The 20,505-nt window shown below is 39.0% G+C and overlaps 1 protein-coding gene across 3 annotated transcripts in view; it reads right to left on the bottom strand.

Annotated features, from left to right (window-relative positions):
* Nucleotides 1–20,505, bottom strand: part of PEX14 (peroxisomal biogenesis factor 14) — a 93,982-nt gene that overhangs the window by 31,480 nt on the left and 41,997 nt on the right. For all 3 annotated transcript variants that reach the window (XM_075172461.1, XM_075172462.1, XM_075172460.1), the window contains exon 4: nucleotides 1,496–1,618. In XM_075172461.1, coding sequence (XP_075028562.1) covers nucleotides 1,496–1,618 — 123 coding nt within the window. The remainder of the gene's footprint in view (nucleotides 1–1,495; nucleotides 1,619–20,505) is intronic.

Here is a 20,505-nt window from a genome sequence, read left to right as displayed (position 1 = left end):
CCCTGGAGTTCACCAGCACACCCAATACAACAGTCAGAAATACTGCAGTTCTGAGCCCAACTCCATCACAAATGTTTTTCTTCCCAAACTGTGCCAAACCAGAGTATTTAAAAACTCAGAAAGCAAGTCTAGTATTGTCTCTAGCAATAGCAAAACTATGCTATAAACTAATGAACACAGCCCTAAGTGGACTGTTACATCAGTCAGTTTCTGACCTAGAACTGTTTAGCAGCAGTATCAAAATCCTATTCTTAATACTTGGCAGGTAAGTGAAGTGCTTTTCAAACTGCCAGACACACATGTGAGCTGAACAGCTTCTTTTGATGGATTTTTAATGGTGTGTACTTTGGTTTTTATTGTTTGGAGCTTAGATACTTTTTTGCGAGGTTTGTTTTAAAATGCAAATATATATGTAAATTTTGAGTCTACACAGATTATGTTGGGACTTTAAAAATTCTTTGAGAGTGTATTTTGTACACAAAATCATACAATCATATCCACATAGTCTACACAGAATTTCTGCTGTCACCCCTCAGATTATTTAAGATTGAAGAGAGAAAGCTTGTTAAAATTAAGGATCCTTATTAACTCTTTATTATTATTTGTAACCTGATAGCACTCTTAAAACTCATTCGTACTGGGGGTCCATTGTGCCAGACCTTAAACTCATGCACAGGAAGTCCCAGACTAAGTCCTGAAGAGCTTATATTCTAGCTTGCTGTTCATGCTGAAAATACACCTCTTTCAAGTAACTGTTCAAGGCATTAACTGTCAGAGTTCAAGGAGCATCTGGATGACGCTCTCAGTCATATGGTTTCGTTTTAGGTAGTCCTGTGAGGAGCAGGGAGTTGGACTCGATGATCCTTATGGGTCCCTTCCAACTCCAGATATTCTGTGATTCTATGAACTGATCGGTTGCCTGACCAGTTAAGAAAATAAGTCCTCTAACTAAAATACAAAACTTTGGGATGATGTCCAACAGTTTATTGAACAGAGTCCACTGTTGCAATAACTAAAGATGTAATAGTGTTGCACTTTTATAGCACCTTCTATCCAAGAATCTATCAGCTCTATCATATATTAATGACCTAAATATTAGAAAACCCTACTGATGAAGGGAACAGTGACCTTAAGTTTTAGAAGGGAAGATTGAGTCCTACATTGACTAATTGCTTTTTTCAAGTCCTCATAGTGGGTCAGAATCTAATTTGTATTGACTATACACCTTCAGGTCAAGATGTGTCATAGGCTAGTATGTATGATGATTGTTTGTAGGCGATGATCATTTGTATCTCATTTTCCTCGTGTAATACGATCTTGTGACAGGCATCAACAACTATGAAGTGCATTCAAAGTACATTTGGTGTCCAATTCTGACAAAAAGTATGGCATTAGTTGAATAGAAATCTAGGATCCGGCGCAGAAATCTGTGAAATTGCTGCAGAAATCACTGCAGAAAGCAACAGGACCAGGTGTTTTTCAAAGTGTTACTTACTATACACCACAGGGTGAGCGGGCTGAGTTGGCACCAGCTGTGTCGAAGGACCTGGGGACTGTGGCTCATCCGTGCTTGTGCCCGACTGCTGGAAAGCCAGGTCAATTTCTTCATCTGTCAGGCCTGGGGGAGCAGAGGAAATGAAATCAGTTTAGCACCTTTACCCACTTGATGCACGCATAATTAAATTCTCAAGCCAGGCAGAACCCTTTCAAGCTGCAAAGAATTTTGGCACTGACTTGAGCCGTAATGCCTCCCCAATTTTAGATTCACTGGAATGTCTCCCTCTCTCTTTCTCTGTTGCAATTTAACCTTAAGCGACAGAATATTAGCCTCAACGCTGCTTCCAAATGTGGCTCATTCAATTTCCTTAATTTATCCTTGAGTTTATTGCTGCTTTTGAAGTAGCTTTCTATTGCAATTCTCCATTCTTCCCCCAAAAAAAAGACACCATCAACTGCAAATGTGGCTCATTTTAATCTGTAATGGTGTAAAAAAAAAAAAGAGGGGAAAAAACTAACAATAATGCATGAAAACAGACAGGGAAACAAAAAACTAATTATTGGGTTAGACGACTAATTAGTCTAGATCGTTTCCCAAGACGGGAATAATTTGCTTTATTTTATGACAAATGCAGAAATAAAAAGAAAAAAATCAGGACTGACTGTGATTAGTATGAATGGGACACAGAATGTAAGGAGGAAATAAAACTATAACAAAACAGATCAAAACAAGGCCAAGCCCAAACTTTCAGCTTAGCATTGCCCCGGCCTATTGCTGCATGATTAGATTGCCCTAGGGCAGCCTGGTTTTTATTTCACGCAGAGCTGTAGTAACACTGCACACATGGTACATGTTGGTGCAGTCACTCCTGCCATCAGGAAATGCCAGGATGACCATCTGTAATTGGCCACAACATATGGAAAGGATTTGGCCAACAAGGGGGAAAAGAAAAGCAGCTAAAGGATTCACGATGACCAGCATCTGTGAAGAAGGAAGCACAGCTGGATTATTTTTTCCAACAGTAGAAAATATCCTCTAGAAAAAGAATTTAGTACTCAGATGGCAACCATGATGTGGGGCCTGGACAGCTGTGCATTATTTGTTATGTTATTCTCCTGCACAGAAGCGGATAGAAAGCCAGTGTCCCTGGTATGAGGGAGACGTGAAGTGATTCAAGACCTTTTACTATACATGCAGCGTGTATGCAAAAACATTCAGAAAGGTTGGAAGTGAGAATATAGATTTAAGGAAAGAGATTTAGAAGAGAAGAGACAGACCACTTGATTCTCACACAGTTGCAGGGACTGAGCACAGTGAGGAAAACGGTATGAATGACAGCAGCGGGAGAAAAATGGGGGAATACTTTCTCTCCATTACCTCCACTCGAGATCCATAAAGTATTGCTGGTAGATGAAATTCCTGAACTTAATCCTTTAAAACACTTAGCTCTTTAACATTACAGGGAGATACAATATAGAAAATGGCCAGGCTTCTGGGCACATTACCTAAGTTTCGAGAAATTTTTTCGGGATCTTAAAACTTCACTGCACGCTGGGGGTCTAGACAGAATAATCTGTAGCACAAACAATATTGCCAGAAATAAATACACAAGTCTTTCTCAGAACTGTTATTTAATATCATAAAGCACTGACACAGTGCTTCTGGTATTCAGAAGGCTTTATAACTATTAACAGATCTTTTCCCTATTCCTGTGAATATGTGAGATACTGAGAGTTCCTGTGAGTTACTATTATATCTACTCTATAGTGCAGATACTGATGGACAGAGAAGTTAGGCGATTTCTCTAACATAACAGAATATTGCCAGTGTCAGATACAGTATCAGAAATCTGAAGTTCCTGATCTCTGGTCCTGCAATCTGACAAAATCGCCCCTTTACTTGTATTTGATGCATGCCTCAAATAGTAAGGAACCAAAACCACACATAACTGTATGGAATAAGACTTGCACTGAGAGTAATAAAAGGCACATGAACACAGTTCAGCCTACTGTTCTAGTCACAAAAGCAATATTTATGGTGTCTAATCCATGTTAAAAAGTGAAGTCCTAATCAGAAAGAAACTGTTTTAACCAGCTTCTAATTATCCAATGTAGGAGAAAGCATAAACAGATGCCAACACGGCAGATCACTAGCAACTATGGAATTTCATAAACATGGAGACAGTATTAGCTGCTGGCTACAAATGTGGCTCCCACTAGAAAAGGGCATTTTGTTCTATTTCCATGCAAAGATAGCAAATCTGATAATATTTAACACTTAGAAACGTACAGAAGTTATGGAGGATCCTTACTTCATTCTACAAAAAAAGCAGGAAACAATGCTTATTGTTTCCTAACCATACTGCCCCTTCGATTCTCATCCTGTTGGAGAAAAAAACCTAAAATCTTTTGCAGATAAGATGCACTTCTAGCATTATTCTGGTCTTGCCAACTAGTGACACATTCAAGTATCACTATTTCCATTAAAACCCTGCTGTACTGTGAAGAAAATGCTGATGTGAGTGATAGAATGATGGGAAACGTCACGTTTGAGATCCTGGTTTGAATCCTGTGCAAAGTAGCGCAAATTAAAATTCTTATTACTTCCCTGGACTATTCTGCTGCCTTGTGAAGTGGTCTTGTTCATGGTACTAGTGGCATTATGCAAAAGAACATCACAACTACATCCCTTCTTAATTATCAGAGGAGAAGACTGGGAGTGCCATCACCTTGGAACGCCTCCTTTTTATTCATCTGAACAAGATGTTTTTAAGGCCCTGTCATCTTGGCCTCCAAGTGTCAAGGGAATAATCTCCCGGAGCTGACTCCTTAAGCATAAATATGGAGTAAGTCTGCACTGCAACTAGTCGTCTGTGGCTTCAGAAATATACCTGTCTTCATGGTTGTCATTTCTCACACACTAACAAAAATGTACAAGATATTCTAAGACTGTCCTCAGGCAACTATAACTAACTCATCAAAATTCCCTTTGGACTGAATTTTTTTCAGGTTTACCACCTACACACACGTATGCACACAGTATGAGTTTTCCATGCCCCAAATTATTCAACCTCGATATATTAATTACATAGAAAAGTGGGAATGTCTAAACCAGATCAGTGTCATCTGTTCCAATATCTCACCTTGCTTTATTTTATCACAGTCCTTCTACCACTGCATTATATAACAAAGTATCCATGGTCCATTCATTGTTCTAATATCTAGCAGGAAGTTGGTAACCCAAAAATAATACCCCTTCCCTTGGATGCAAAAGCAGTGCCATGAAAAATGGAGCTTTGTGTCTAATATAACTCTCAAACAGGTATATCAAGAAAATGACCTCAGTTTAAGAGAAGAATTGCTCTAAATCCACTTTCTCAACACTTTGGAAAACAAACATTTTAGTTGTTCTGGAGTTTCAGCAAGATCAAGACCATGCAGAATGCAAAAGGTTAAAAGGAACAATAAAGGAAACTGCCAATTGTAAGTGAATTATATTTGGCTTTGAAAGCTGAGCCACGGCTATATTATAAAAGGCATCTCTTTGCGTTGTTTACCATCACCCTGACTAATGCAGACCTTTTTTTTTGTTTTAAATAATCTCATGCAAATTAGACACACACTTCCTTCCAGTTGATTGCTATCTGCAAGGAATAATCTAACCGCAGAGGGTACTGAGCAAGGACTGAGCTGAGGAGAAGGATGCAAGGAAACTGTCTTCATAGCCCTACAGAATGCAAACCTATTCCCTTCCCCCAACCACCCATTTCATTCCTCTACAGCACCACAGCCATTGTAAAGAATTAGTCATAATTTTCACAAAGCCTTAAAATTTCCTTTTCAGGCTTCAGGGTGTTGATTTGAATAATCCAGCACCCATGATTGTTTTGCACTCAAACGTTCTTGCTGACCCTCTTTTGTGATTGTCACTGCTGCCACTCAATTTTCAGGGATCGCTCAGCCTCTGTAAATTGTAGTCAAACACAGAATCAGAGCAAGTCAGAGAATAAAATGGGTTGCCACAAACATCTCTTGGTGCCTGCACCTCGGGTATTGTATAAAAAGCTCCTTTGCCCAAAAACTTTTAAAACTTGACTGAGTGTTTAAGCCCTTTTAAATATCTACTACTATTTAATATAAGGATCTCACGTACATCAAAATACTGTTCCTCTTCTGACCACTCTGAAGTACAGGAGTACTTAGAGTAGTACTGTTATCCATATTTTACAGACGAGGAAGAAGTGAGACGTACAGATGAGAGAAGTGCTTCAAGGTCAGAACTGAACCTCTGACAGAAAATAAAACTCGGGACATGTGAGTCCCAATCCATTGTTTTACCATAAATCCATTCTTCTCTATTTTCTGGATGAAACACAGTAGCAACAATTGCAATGCAAAACCCTTGCAAGAGCTTAACTAGATGAACCACTAAGTTTTTTCTTCTCCTCCTCTGACACAGGCTCTGACATTTCAGTGACAACCTTTTTCCCATCCCATCCACTGAGCCTATCTTCTTCTTCATTATATTCCTCCTTGCATTGCTCAACCCAGTAATTCATGCAAGATTTTCACAACCTGAAGGCAACAACACTTTTAGGGAGAAAATTTCTGGTTAGGAAGAAATTAAGAATTCTGCCATAATAGGGAAGGGTGGTGGAAAGAATTAAGTTCCTTTTGTGGGTTTCCAAAGCCGGCTTTATTACCACTCTGACAGACCACCCTGGAGCAATCATCACACCTACCCCTTTTGCAGGGACAGAAGGCAGGGGAGGGGTGCAGGGCCGGGGGTGGAATCTGTTGTTGTTTTCCTCCCACATGCACACACTTTCTATTAAGAAGAAAACAAAATAGAACTGGACAACTTGTTTAGCTACAACAAACTGTATGACTACCCGAAGTTAGTGCATGGTATCGTATGACTAAAAGGAAGATCTACTGGTAGGCACCCTGAAATGACATTACACTCCTGTTCCTGGAAGCCACTGAGTCAACTCTGCTCAGAAAGAACATGGTCACATTTTAAAAGAATCATCATAAAAACCTTCTGGGATCTGATCCAGACTAATGATTCCACCTGTTCAGTCAGTTACATGCAGTGCTGGGTGATTCTTGTATCAAATGTTTGTCCTATACCCTACTCTGTGCTTAGTTGAACACATTTTAAAAAGGTCAAAAAGGCATAGTCTCCTGATCCATTTTCTTTCGCAAATCTTGGTTCATGGGGCATTCACGCGGCCGAGCCCAACCCAACATGTTAACAAAACCTAAGGTCTCAGAAACATCAGTCTCGTTTATTTTACCCTTCATTTACATTAACACACTGTATTTGAATGTAAACATCCTGCTGCTGCACTTCCAGCTCAAACTTTGGGTAAAGGAACCCAAACATCAAAGGGAAATGGACTGGTCTCAACTGTCAGGCCAAAAAATGCAGAAATAAAAGTAATTTGAAAAGTTACTGAAAGGACTTTGACTTCTTACAGCTTTATTCATCTACAAGACCGTTAATTATGCAACTGCAATCTTTAAGAAACATTATATACTTTAACCCATGAGGGTGACTAAGCAGCAATCAAAACTGATGAAGGTACTCTAACCTCAGTTGCACAGCACTAAAATAAGGAAGGAAAACCTGACTGACAGTACAACGCTAAGAATTACCGTGAGCCAACCAGGAAGGAAAAGGTTAAAATAAAAGTATTTTGGCATAACAAATATAAATAAATAAATAAATCTGGCAGCAGTTTCTCTTCCTGGCCAAGCTTTTTGGAGTCTATAATAAAATGAAGTGTAATGGAGGAGAGGAGGGCAATGTCAGAGGGTGAGGGTTTGGGAGAGAGGTTGTTAAGTATCTCCCTCTCCTCAGCTGTGTTTACTCCATTTACAGGACCCCAGGTGATTGATAGACAGACAAAAGAAAAGCAAGCAGATAGTAACCCCCCTCTGGGAGCATCACTAAAGGGGATAACTCCTGACATCATCTAGAGCCCCAAACTCTCCTTAGCCACTTGTAATTAAAAAGACAGAGCAAGATATGCAAACCAGAGAAAAAGTAAAAGAGGATTTTTTTTTATTTATTATTAACATTTTGTTGGAACAGTAGAGTGCAATAAGGACTCTCAGAGCCGTTAAAAGTCGTCGGGTGACCTGCAGACCCCTATTTCCCAGAGCCTTGTATAAAATTGAATTTTTTAAACATAAATTACACGTAATGACGACACTGTAAAAACTAACAGTAATGGAAAGCTGTGCTGTATTTCATTAGCCTGTATTATTCCGTGCCACCTGATCCAGCCGGGCCTTGTTTATGAGTTAGTGTGTTAGCAGATGCCGATGGAAGCATTTGCTTCGACCTTGCTCTTCTCATTGGGGCATGAAATTACGACGGCAGCACCTTGATATTACAGCCATAAATACAGTAAACTGCAAATTTAAGCCAACGGCTCCTATTGTCTCTGAACATAAAGCTGATCGGTATTTATTTAAAAGGAGAACGAAAAAAAATATTATATATCACCTTGTTTATGGGTCCAGTCCCCCCCCCTTCCCCTAATCTGCCTTACTCACTTGGTTAAATACTAAACAAACAAACTAAATCCTCTCTATTTTCTACTGATTAAATATTCTTATGAAATTAGTATTGTCTTCAGAAAACTGGATCAAAGTATTTTCACTCTGAATAAGAAAGGGCAAGCAACTTGCTTAGCATGTCTTGCAATGGAAAGAATAGGAACAAGTACTACAACTTTTCTTCTCAGTTTTCTATATATGAGAAGTTCAAAATGTAAAATAAAAAGTTGCTTCTGGTTACTCATTCATGTTTGTGTGTAACACGTATGTGTTTGCACATGAGAGAGAGAAATATGTTTCCTTCCAGTTGTTTTCTACTTAAAAATATCTCCCTTGCTAATACTATTTCAAAACAAGGAGGAAAGATACAGAAAAAAAAATTGCAGTAAGATTAATGGTAGGGGGAAAAAATGAATAGGATTCCTCCTCTGAGCAGCAGACAGCAGGGAGAATGCCTCATTCTCCTATGGGCATTTTGGGTAAATACCCACGTTCACTGACAACATACCCACCAAAATTTATTACAGGGGGGAAAAATCAAACACAAAGGCAAAAGGACATTGTAATATCACAAAGCATATCACAGCATAAATCACAGCATTATAAGTCAGTGCAAAATGTATTTCCCTGGGAGTTTCAAGGCAGAGAAAATACAGTTTCACTTGTAGTAAGAGAGGTCAGGTCTTCCTCTTCTAATGTAAAGTAAGCTCCTAGCTTATATGAAGTATGCTATCTCTGTTCCACATAGAATAAAAGGAAGGGATACCTTAAGTAAAAGCTCCCAATACTAAGCTATATATTTCAAGGGCCAAAGCACTAAGAGGAGAATACAAGGAACAACATGCAGGATGAACTGGCTGGATAATGGGACTCAGACTCGGGATTCTGAAATGCAAAAGTCCTATTAGATGCAGTGCTATCACAGCCTTAACGGGATTTGGATGCCTCTTTTTTGAATTAATCTACAACAAATCTTCAGGTAGCAGACAGCATAATTCAACAGCCACAATTTTTGCTTCACAAAAAGTTCAAATTACAAAAAAGACAGACAGGAACAGGACTCTAAATCAAGCAAGACATGTCCAGAAGTGCTCAGTAACCTGAATTACAGAACCAGAAATTTTGTTACAAAGCCCAGTTAAATTCCTACACAACAAGCATATACAAAAACACAGTGAAATTTCAATCTTGGGTACCTTCTTCCAAAAACCTGTTTATTACAGAGTCATTCTAAGAATACCATGATCAGCAAAAAAGACAGAAGAAACAAGTCTTTCTGTAACATAAATAAAAATCTCTCCTTCTAAAAACAGGGGAAAATTTTATTTTATCATCATCTATGGGTTTTATTTTTAGGTCTCTTGCCTTCAGCTTTTCCTTTCTATTCTCATACAAGCAGAAGAACAGTACCTGATAGAAAGCCTCCTTTGAGTGGACAATGGTAGAGTGAAGTCCACCAGTCTACTGCACCGCTAGTGATGAAGAGACAATGCATGTGACTAAGGTGGAAGCCAATGTTGTAACACGGGAACACAGGTCATCCAGTTCAGCCAGTACATGATGTGAGAACACTACATAGAGAACAAAAACCTCTGCATTTTTGAAATTATTTCAAATTAACATCCACCTTGGTGTTTGAAGGCTTTGAAGACTCTATGCCAGGGTGCCAATTCCAAGGTAGTTTATCAGGAATAGAACATAACCAAGGCTCTGACATTTGTTTTAAAGAAGCCCCTATATGGCAGAAAATCCAGATAATGGAAGAGACACTACTCTAGTAACCATAGTGCTGTCATCATTTGTTACCACAACTGACAGCCTCCCTAGAAATAAGACTATGCATTCAGAGAAAACAAGTATTAGATACACTAAACAGGTAAGTTTCCAAGCATACCCAACCTGTGATCTGCAAATGCTTGCTGTTATTCCTGCAGAGAAACAAGTCTCATGGTGATGGTTCCTGATCCTCATTACTTGTATTATAATACTCCTTAGAGACCCCAAAAGGCATTCACTGTGCAGGTATTGTGCCAGGTACCGTGCAGAAACAGAGTAGAAGGCAGTCAGACCCAAAGCGTTCAACAGTCTATGTGAAGGAAAGACAGGTTGGAAAGAAAAAGACTGCACACATAAATGAAGTAACTTACCCAGAGCACACAGCAGGTCTATGAAATTTCCTTTCTATTAAATTGGGAACTACAACAAAAGACATTCTACAAAGGTGAAAGGATATTAATTTCGTCTACAGGTTCATTTCCAAAAGCAGAACAGTTTGGTACACGGCACTTCAAAAACCTAGAAACTAAACTTCATAACCAAAACTTACCACAAATTTTAAAAACAGCAGTGTCAGAAAACGTTTGTGCTTCAGATCCATTTACTTTGTGTGAAAGAAAAATATTTTGTTAAGCAGCTTGTTGAGCAATAGTAACAAAATGATTGGCCTTCAGCTACTCTTTGATCTGTGATAATATCTTTAGGAGCTCCTAAGGAAAAAGCCAGAGGTTGTCTTAAATTTGGGTAAGGTAAAACACTGGCAATATAGGAGGTTTGGTTTTGATCTACTTTTGGAACTCCAATTTTAAACTGTATTTCCAACAATTTGAACCAGCACGTCATAAGAATTCCAGCACTGAAGTAGAAGGAGCTGGCCTGGAGGATCTGCAGTCAACCAGACATCTGTAACTCCTGTAACTCCAACATCTCCTTTGTTACTGCAGCAAGGAATAACCAGGCCTTCCAGTGGTACGGGCCTGAATACGGTCCGTATTAGATTTGACCTAAGAGACTGGCCCTAATGTGGAATAACTCCAGATTAGAAGTCACTGCTGATCTGTTATTACTGGACTAGACTGGCCTACAATTCTAGAACCAAACTCTCTTTTCCCCCAACTCTGCATTCAAAGGAAAGGAATTGTGTAAAAGAACAGCAATTTCAAGCCATTATAAGGAGTTCCTTAACCAGATTCGTCAGAATATCTGAAGTTAGTTTTATATATAAGAATGAGAAAGTCTGTCCTGATGCACCATTCCCAGTTCCTTCTATTACTCTGGAATTACTGATTGCCCCAAACACACTGACAAGAGCATCTGGATATTTTCTACATTAGACTATACACATCAGAGAGTAGCCTCTGCAGACTAAGATTAACTGCAATGCGAAGAGCAACTTGCCTCAGTGTTATTTATTTCCTCTTTCACTTTCAAAACTTTAAACTTTAGAAAAGAACAAAGCAAACCCATTAGTCCAGACTTATCACATGAAAAATCATATGAAGTGTATACTAAACAAACTTTTAGTGTTTGAAGAACGCACAGAACAGAACACTGAATATGCAGTATGGCAGTGCATACCGTGTACTCTCTCTGTCAAGAGGTTGCTACAAGGAGCACAGAGAACAGTAGCTACAGCTGCATGTTTCTAAGAAAATGTAAAAATACATGGACATATGTATGGAAAAATATATGGAAATGCAAAGAAACTAACACTGGGTGAGGAGCTATGAACACAGGAGTCCAAGTCCTTTTTCTGACAGATATTTTGTCACAACCTTACAGAGTGTCTTTGCGCCTCTAACCCGGTTTCTATAAAGTGGAATCAATGTTAGACACCTAGGTGTCAGGTATTGTAGCACTGAGAAGATAAGCTCAGTTAAGAAAAATACATCCAAATAGTACATATTTGATTATTATGGTACAAATCTTTCAGGTAAATCTGGTTTGCACTTCCTCCAGAAAGGCAGAGACGCTCATACACTATTATAAAAAGACATGTCAGCAAGTATTCATTACAGATTATAAATCATCCTCGTTCTTCTTTCTTTTGTTTTAGAGAAATTTTTTTACATGCCATTAAAATATTGTTTGCTGAATGCTACTACAAAGCTAGCCACCTGTAAAATTAAAGGGTGATGCTGCCAATAACAGTGTTGAAATACCTTCTGTTTAAAAGGCAAACCTACTTTGTAATTTTTAACACAACTGTATAAATATTTCTCCACCCAGCCTTCACAATTTTGTTGGTTACATCGCGTCCATTTAGACAACAACCATCTATGTCATCACACAGGATGTTAATCTTGGGTGGAGAAGAAAGAAACAATAGCAAATGAACTTTTAAGAAACCAAGATTACATATTCAAGCAGGGTCTTTCGTGATAAAAGAAGAGTGAAGACAAAAAACATTAGGGGACACGCCAACAAAATAGCAGAAGTTTCAAAAGATCATTTTTCATTTTTTGGTTTGTTTATTGTTATTTTTTTCTCCCCATGTGCCTTCAACAGCTCTTCAGAGTTCTGGAGAAAATTAAAGGAGTCTGGATTAAACGCCCAAAGGACGACTAATGCTAACAATACTAAAAATAACGAGGTTAAGTGGTGGAAAAACTTTGGTGACCACACACGGAGAACTGGAGTGGTAAGGTAGAAAAGGAGTTTCATCATTGCTCCCTCGGGACACGCACAGAACATACTAACTGCTTCTAGTTCTCTAGGGTTCCGATTACCATGCCAAACACACCTCCGGAGTTTCCTTATTAGTATAATAAAAAGCCTCTACACATTTGGGTTCTATTCCCAGCCTTGCTATTGACCTTGTGTAGGTCATTTAACCTCCATCTGCCTCAGTTTCTACATCTGTAAAACAGGAACAATATTACACAATATCCTTTGTAAAACGTTTGAGACTGACACTGACAATTATCATGTACAAAGACAACTGACAGTTTTGGGAATCTATACATACATTATATGCAATTGAGCTGTGTAAGGCATTTGCAACAAATAATTTATTCAAGTAACAAGTTTAGCCTTTTTTTTTTGTGCTTGTAGATCATCTTTGGAAATAATTCCAGATTTCTAACTCTCACCAAACTACACAAGGACTCAAATTCATGCTTTGCTTTGGCTGGGTGCTAAAATACATGGCATCTCTCTGGTCTCCTTTTGGCCAAGCGTTGCCTTCAAAATCCAGTCACTGGGGTTGAATGTTCAAAATGGAAATACCAAAATACCTATTTTTTTAACACTGTCTGTTGTCTTCTAGTGCCTCACGAAAGCTCCAGCCCAGGAGTTAAAACGGGAGCGGCTACACAGAATTCACACAGAAACTGGAGTGAAGATTCAGAAACATTTATGGGCATGTTCCTGCAACATAACACAAGTCAGATCAGTAGGTGAGGCAGCTGAAGCAGCTGAAAAACTTCCTACTAGTATCAACTCATACTGTATGAGGATAGCTCTTGGAGTTCCAGGACTGGGAAATATCCCCTAAACAAAGGAATCGCCTCACAAATAAGAAGGGAGTGAATAAAAATGGGAAGATATTCCCTTCTGGGCACCACATAAGAATGCGTCTCCTTCCCGGGGTGCCAGAAGGCTAATCAACACCACTATGCAGGGGTGCCCAAAGAGCTTTTCACGGAGTTGGGGTCAACGATGAAGGGCCAAGGATGCACTTTGCAGATCCCCCTCTCTCCACATAATTTTGCACCCTACAGTCTTGAAGCACAGGAATTATGCCAGGCACAGGTGGAACACTGTTGCAGGGGAAGCAACTGTTTGACGTGCTGTTTAAGGGGCAGACCTCTGAGCCGCATCTTCGTCCTTGGTCCCCGGGGGATGACAGCCCCCGCACTCCTGAGTGCCAAGTCCAACGACCAGATAGAATAACTTACCCTTTACAGTCACCGCAGTAGATGAAGTTCACCAAAAGGACTCAGATTCTTTTCTTCCCCCGTTTCCTCCCTGGTTTTCTTTTACTGCTACTCCTGTCTGTCTCAGGTGGCCTAGCGTGAAAAAAGCTCTCCTTTTATGATGCAATATCTGGGACCAGGTGAGGCCCTGACTCTGCAGATAACCTAACAAACGGGCAAGAGCAGCTTGTGTTCTTATTGACAGTGCACGTGCTAGTAAATACCATCCTCCAGGGTATTCTCAGTAAACACACAGCCATCCCTAGCTTCTAAGATACACACACACACGCAAGCACTTGCTTTACCCGACACTGAACTCACACCTCACAAACAAATTATTTAACTACTCTATCCCCCAAGGAAGACAGTGATCATTTCAAATGCAGCTCCCTGCTCGTCTCTCACATACACGCAACGGCCTGATAGGTTAAATGCTGCCATTTAATTACAGTAATGGAAGCTGCTATTTTTTGGTTCCCTTGAATCCTCTCTCGCTCTCTTTTTTAAACACATACAGAGTCATCTTTTAAACATGTATTTTATATTTCTGAGTTTAACAGCTGCATTTTCCTGGTTACTTGAAGAGCAGGAGCAATGATATTCTGATATTCTTCTCTGTACCTCTGAGCAACTAGCCTTTTAAATGCCACATAAAAAGGAAGACAGGTTGGGGGAGATGCTGTAAGAAGGGATACATGCTAACAGAGGCCAATCTGCCCCTTCGTTTACTTAGAGGGTTTCTGTTGTTTTTATTGAATAAAACTAGGTTAACCTCTCCCACGCCCCCCAAAGCAACTGGGGCCTGGAGAGGACAAACACAAAAATGCTTTGACTAATTTTACTGAAAATGCTATAAACACCAGTACATCTCACTGACGGTATGTCACAGCATGGTTATATTTATATATATGAGTGGGAGTCAGAATTATGTCAGATCTAACTGTTCTTAATACATCTGACTCAGTTTCCCCATCTAAAATGGGGATAGCATTTCCTCTGTTTCCCACTGAAATTTGGAGTTTACAAACTGTTTGGAGAATGTAAAGGTCTAACCAAGAAGAGAAAATGTAATCAGAAGTACATTAAATTAATCTTATAATCTTTCCATTCCACAAATTATGTCACAAGCATAGTCAGTTAATATTTGTAGAGTACTTTGAATGTGCAAAGTGATATAGAAATACGGAATATATGTTTGTTAAATTCTTGAGCATGCTGCAAAACACTTCTTTTTCTCGAGTGAATTCAGGAAGGGGGCTGTAGGTGGCCAAAGACTAGAGGGTTTTATGGTTAGTTATTATTGAAGGAGGACACATAACACAGTATTACGTGAGTAGCACAGTTAAGTGTGGATTTTACATATCGTATTGTGTGGCAATTAGAAAAAATCCAGAAGCAAAGCATAAGTACTTCCAAGTCAAAATAAATTCTTACCTATGCTAAGGCCACAACACTCCTAGAAAAATACCCATATTACACCTGTCCTCAGCTTTATTTGTCCTCTAAATGTGAAAAGCTTATTTATTTGTTCTGTGGCAGTTGGCTCACAGTCAGCCAGCCATCCATGCAGCGATATTGCCCATCTTCATTCTCTGGTACAGATATCCACTGGTATCTCTTAAGGATGGAATCTTAAAAGGTGAGGCAAGGCAGAGACAAAGACAAATTTAATTTTATCACCATAAAAAGGGACATTTCCACATGGGCAGCAAGGACATGAATATCATGTGTATGCGGCGGTGGGGGGATTATAAACGCATTTTTGGCGAAATTCAATAAAGCTGATTCCACTGCATAAGGTCAGCAATTTACTTTTAAAAAATGATATGATTGCAACTTTTAATATAACCCATGTATTTGCTGCAAGATGCTCTAGAAGATTGTGTAATGTAACCACCCGACCTCTCCACAGGAGCAGAGATCACCCCATTTACCCTTTATTGTCTTGCTAAAAGCAATGCACATTTGCACGGTATGACAAAGTCAACAGCTTTTACTTCAGAGAGCCTCAGATTTCATTGAGAATGAATACTCTGCTCTCCTCTTAGGGGAGTGGAGTCTCGCCTGGACTAGGTTCCATCAGAAAGAACAGGAAAGAATGAACCAAAGACTAAATTCCCCTTTTAGCTAAGGAAGGAATGATGGCACTCCAGATTAAAATTAAGAGGGAACAGTGGGTAGCAGAAAAGCAAATAGCAGGATTTCATGTTCACAGGCACCCAAGACATAGTATTAAACAGGGTAGAAATGTTGTCTAAGAGAACCTAGAGAATTATCTCACACAGGAACTTATTTTATCTTTCCTAGCAGGAAAGTACCGTTAGGTCTGAGATGGATTTCAGCAGAAGAGCAACACAGATTATCCTAATTACACTCCTTGTTTTAGCCCCAAGAGAGAAGGCTGTCTCTTTAGACTTAGAATACCAGGTTCATTCACAGAGCAGATGAGGAACTAAATTCCTTTACTTGCTCCAGGAAGACTGTGGGGAAGCCCTGGCTTGGATGACCATGAAGAGCAAATTCCTTCTATCACAAAAATATTTTTATACAAACGTACATAGATTTGTTCAACTGTCTCAAGGTGAAGCTTGCTTCAAAGGTCAAAGCTGCAGGGCTGGATTAGGATTGCACGCAATCTGCCTGAGCCTTGACATTCTGACATTCTAAAGTTTGCAGCTCTCCCCCCCCATACACAGCTGACAGAAGTAAATTCTCAACCTTTCTGCAAGTGTGGCTTTTACTGCAGCAAGCAAATTCAAAAATCACACGCTGCAGCACCAAGAACTCTGAAACAAGCGTACCAAAGCAGTTTATAAACAGAGCTAACATAAATCTTACTAAGTCAATAATGCAAAAGTGGTAATTAACCCCATTTTACAGATGGGCAAGCTGAGAACAAGTAACTTGCCCAAAGCCAAGAAAGCAGTCATATCTCAGATCTCCAACGCCTGCTCTTAGATTGTAACTACAGAAGTTACTTTCTTTTGGCACTCTGCATTTACTTTCACTTGAAAACATGATTAATAAATATTAAATTTACAAGTCAGACTTAGGGTCTGGGTCTCTTCTGCCCATCACTAAGGCTAACAATTTCAGGACTCTGAATATAACTGACTATTTTAGCATTGTCTTTTAGGATAGACTTTAACTCACTCTGCTGTAATCATATTGGTTTTTCAATGCTACCAGGAATGGAAATATTATTTTGACAGTAAACAAGGCAGGATCTGACTCAAATCACACTCAGTGAGCAACAGGAGTTAATTTTGCAAAGCCATTTTTAACGGCTCTTTTACATTACATAGTTACTGTCAAATAGCCAAGTGGAGAGATATCATTAAACCCATGACATTCCAATTATTCGTTAAAATTAAGCTTACAACCAGTATTTTGTAGCATACACAACTTCCTGGGCACCAAACTGGTCTGTTCCAATTTATCAATAATTTTCAAGCTATAAAAACGTGGCAAAGGTGATTCTAGACTCTTCACTGAAATCGTGAGGAATTTCTGTGGCCCAATAGAAACAGGAGATGTAGCAGACTGTTTACCCAATATACTCTAAATTAATCACCTCTCTTCTTCTGTGGAGTATAGATCTAATTGGTTCAAGATCACTGTAGGTTGAGCCTGAAGTGAGAGAGGAAGGATATTACCACTAATGTGACTTGTATCCTCTGTTATAGAACATATATATAGGCATTTAGAGGATGTAAAATTTGAGAGTCACCCCCTCAATGGCTTCTTCACATCATTGAACATCAAAAGGGTGCCTCTTGTGATGCATCTTCTCAACACTTCACACAGAAACCAAAGAGAAAGTCACTGAGATTTTCATGTTTTTAATGTTAAATAGCAGAGCTTGTATCAAAGCCCTTTAAAATAATCTTGCTTAAACAAATACACTGTGAAGATTAGTAGGCCGTAAGTTTTCCATCACATTTTTTCTTCTGCTCCCTTTAAACAGGCCCAGGTAGGACTTTCTCCCTCACGCTCAGCAACAAACTAAGTTCAGAGTTCAGAGCCAGTAGTCTAGAGTATTCAAGCCAAGCGTGCAAGTACGAAACAGTGCAAGATGACAAGCTTGTTGGAGCTATCCAGTAATGATGATGTATTTTCCTGCTTAGAGAAAAGCACTTCTATGAAAGAATTCTTTAGTTCCAAGTAGAGCTCATCCACAAACTTCTAGTACTTAATACAGAAAGTGTTTCTTCAAAAAACCCCAAAATGTTCTGAAGAAAAGCAATGATTCCATAACAATTCAAAAACCATTTTTCCAAATATTTTCACTGTAGTATTATGGTACGTATTATATTATTCTATCAATCTCTTTCATTATGAGTTACAACATTAAAGATTCCAGTCAGGTGTATAATATTTCATTTTTTAAAAAAACTGTGATTTTAAATGTTAATCCCTATTTAATATAAAAACAAATTTCCAAATCTCAGAATTTCCAGTGGGATAGAAATGTATTGTTCAACCTAATTTCTAGATACCACTGAGCTATAAAAAAACAATTGTTATAAAACAATGAAATGTACACTGAGTACAATGTTGTTCTAAAATAAAAAACTCACTTGTAAGTAACTATAGTTTCTATCAAATACACGCAACTTTTCTTAATCATCTGGCTATTATAAACATTAAAAGGTAGCAAACAGAAAGCAGTGCCTTTCTTTGTACACTGCATCACATGGCTAGTTATGCCTAAACTAATGTCAGGTGTTTTTCTGCCCTCTTTTGAATCACTAGTGACTGGGACAAGAGTCAAAGATGAGTTATGAACTGATTTCTCCATGTGGATAGGGACTAAATAGATTACTTTTTCCAAACTTCCTTCCAAATCTTGAGCAATGATAGTGAACCTTTCTATCAAATATAAAGATTTTCTTCCAAAATCCCTGACAACTCCAAAGAATAGCCGTATCTGATTCCCCAGGATGTCCTAAGGTTGATCAGTTTATCACATTTTGTTAGCACTACTGCTGCAGGTCTCTTCTTCAAAGAAGCCAAGAAAATCTATAAAGTTCATGACAAGTTCAGATAACACAAACAGTGGTAAAATTGATGGGGGAAAAGAGTCAGCATGATGAATAGGCTGGTGCTGAACAGCAAGTGACAGATACGCAGACGGAAGACTGGCAGGACAGGGAGACATCTCCTTCACAGCAGATGGATAGAGATTCTCAATCATTTTCAAGAAGAAAAAAGAAGGCAACTAATACAAAATACAGAACTGTGGAACTAATCTCTGGATCATGAGCACATCTATTCTTCTGGATTATGAGACTCGAGCAGTGGAAATCTTCCCTGTATGTTGAACATTATCAGCACTGGGCAAACATAGCAGAGCGCCAAAAATGGATGTGACTACCGATAATGCTGATTTAGATAGGAACGGTTGTGAGTTTGTTAGCAATGAAAGCATTCATTCTCTCACTCTTCATTCTCTGGGTCCCTAATAAGTTCCTTGGGACACAAACAGATTTCCCCATTTAGGCAGGGTTGTATTGACCCAAAGCTTGGATGGGAGAGAAGAAAAGAACAAAAGAACAAGAAGAACAAACTGGTAGCATGAACAGGGGCAGGACATATTTTTCTTTAACCTAAGCAAAATATTATAAGGTACTTTAGCTGTCTTTCAAAGTCATAAACAGAGGCCTAAGCATCTTTAGTAATTAAATATCCCATAGTGCTTTTCAAGAATCTTAGCAAATTTTTTACCCTCTATCCCTAAAGCTCCCTCTGCAAGATCACTTACATAAAGTATTCTTCATTTCCTCTCCTAAAAACCACGTAGTGATGTTAAGCAGCTGCTGCCCTCTACCTCGGAGGTGGATGCTTTTTAGTGGAAAGCACAGTGAGATCTAGATAACACCATCAAACACGCTCCACGCAAATAGCTGCAAAGTTTCAATGGTTAATGGGTACAGTGTGCTCTAAGATCCTCAAATGAAAAGCATTATGAAAATGTAGAGTGCACTGACTTCCGTTTAACCTGTACAGTCATTTCTGTAAGTCTACACAAGCTTAGACTTACTTTATGCTATTTGAACACCTGTTCCAAACGTCTTTAATAACCAGAAAGCACACCCTCCCTAGTTCTACCTATGCTAGTGAACTTTCTCTCATTGTGTGTTAATTTGTTCTAGATGCTTAATACACTAAGTATATTCTTGCAATACATTTTTGTTATCAGTATCTGAATATCAAGTCTCAACTTGCAGCCTTGCGAGTGCAAGTGATGAGGTCTGCGCAGGCATTGGCACAAAACACTTACTAGACAGCTAGAGAACAAGTTACCGATCTGCAAGTACAAAACAGGACAAGTGCTCACTCACGCAATCAGTTGTGCAGTGAAGTTAAGTCTTCACTCCTTTTCTTCATCGTCTCTTAAATCCATATTCTGTCAGCAGGTTTGAAATGAAGGACAAGTCATCTAGCATTCCTTGGATAGTCTACACTTACGGCCTAACCACACATGCTTGTATCAAACGTGGTCATTTCTAGAAAAGCGTAAGTTTTGGTGGGCCTTAGCAGTTTGGCCCAAATAGGTATTTTGACAGCACAGGCTACTAACTATATTTTTTGTATGAGTTGTCACTGGACTCTATTGGCTTGCATTGTATTTTCTTCCCAAGGAAAAGCTTTGTAAAAACTGTTCGAGCTTCACTGAGACATGTTAAAGAATTAATTACAAAGTAAAGCTGAAGGAGAAAATTAATTTTGGAAACACAAGAGG

Source organism: Calonectris borealis, chromosome 23 (assembly GCF_964195595.1).
Source record: "Calonectris borealis chromosome 23, bCalBor7.hap1.2, whole genome shotgun sequence".
NCBI classification, from domain to species: Eukaryota; Metazoa; Chordata; class Aves; order Procellariiformes; family Procellariidae; genus Calonectris; species Calonectris borealis.
This window is presented reverse-complemented; position numbering and strand designations above follow the sequence as displayed.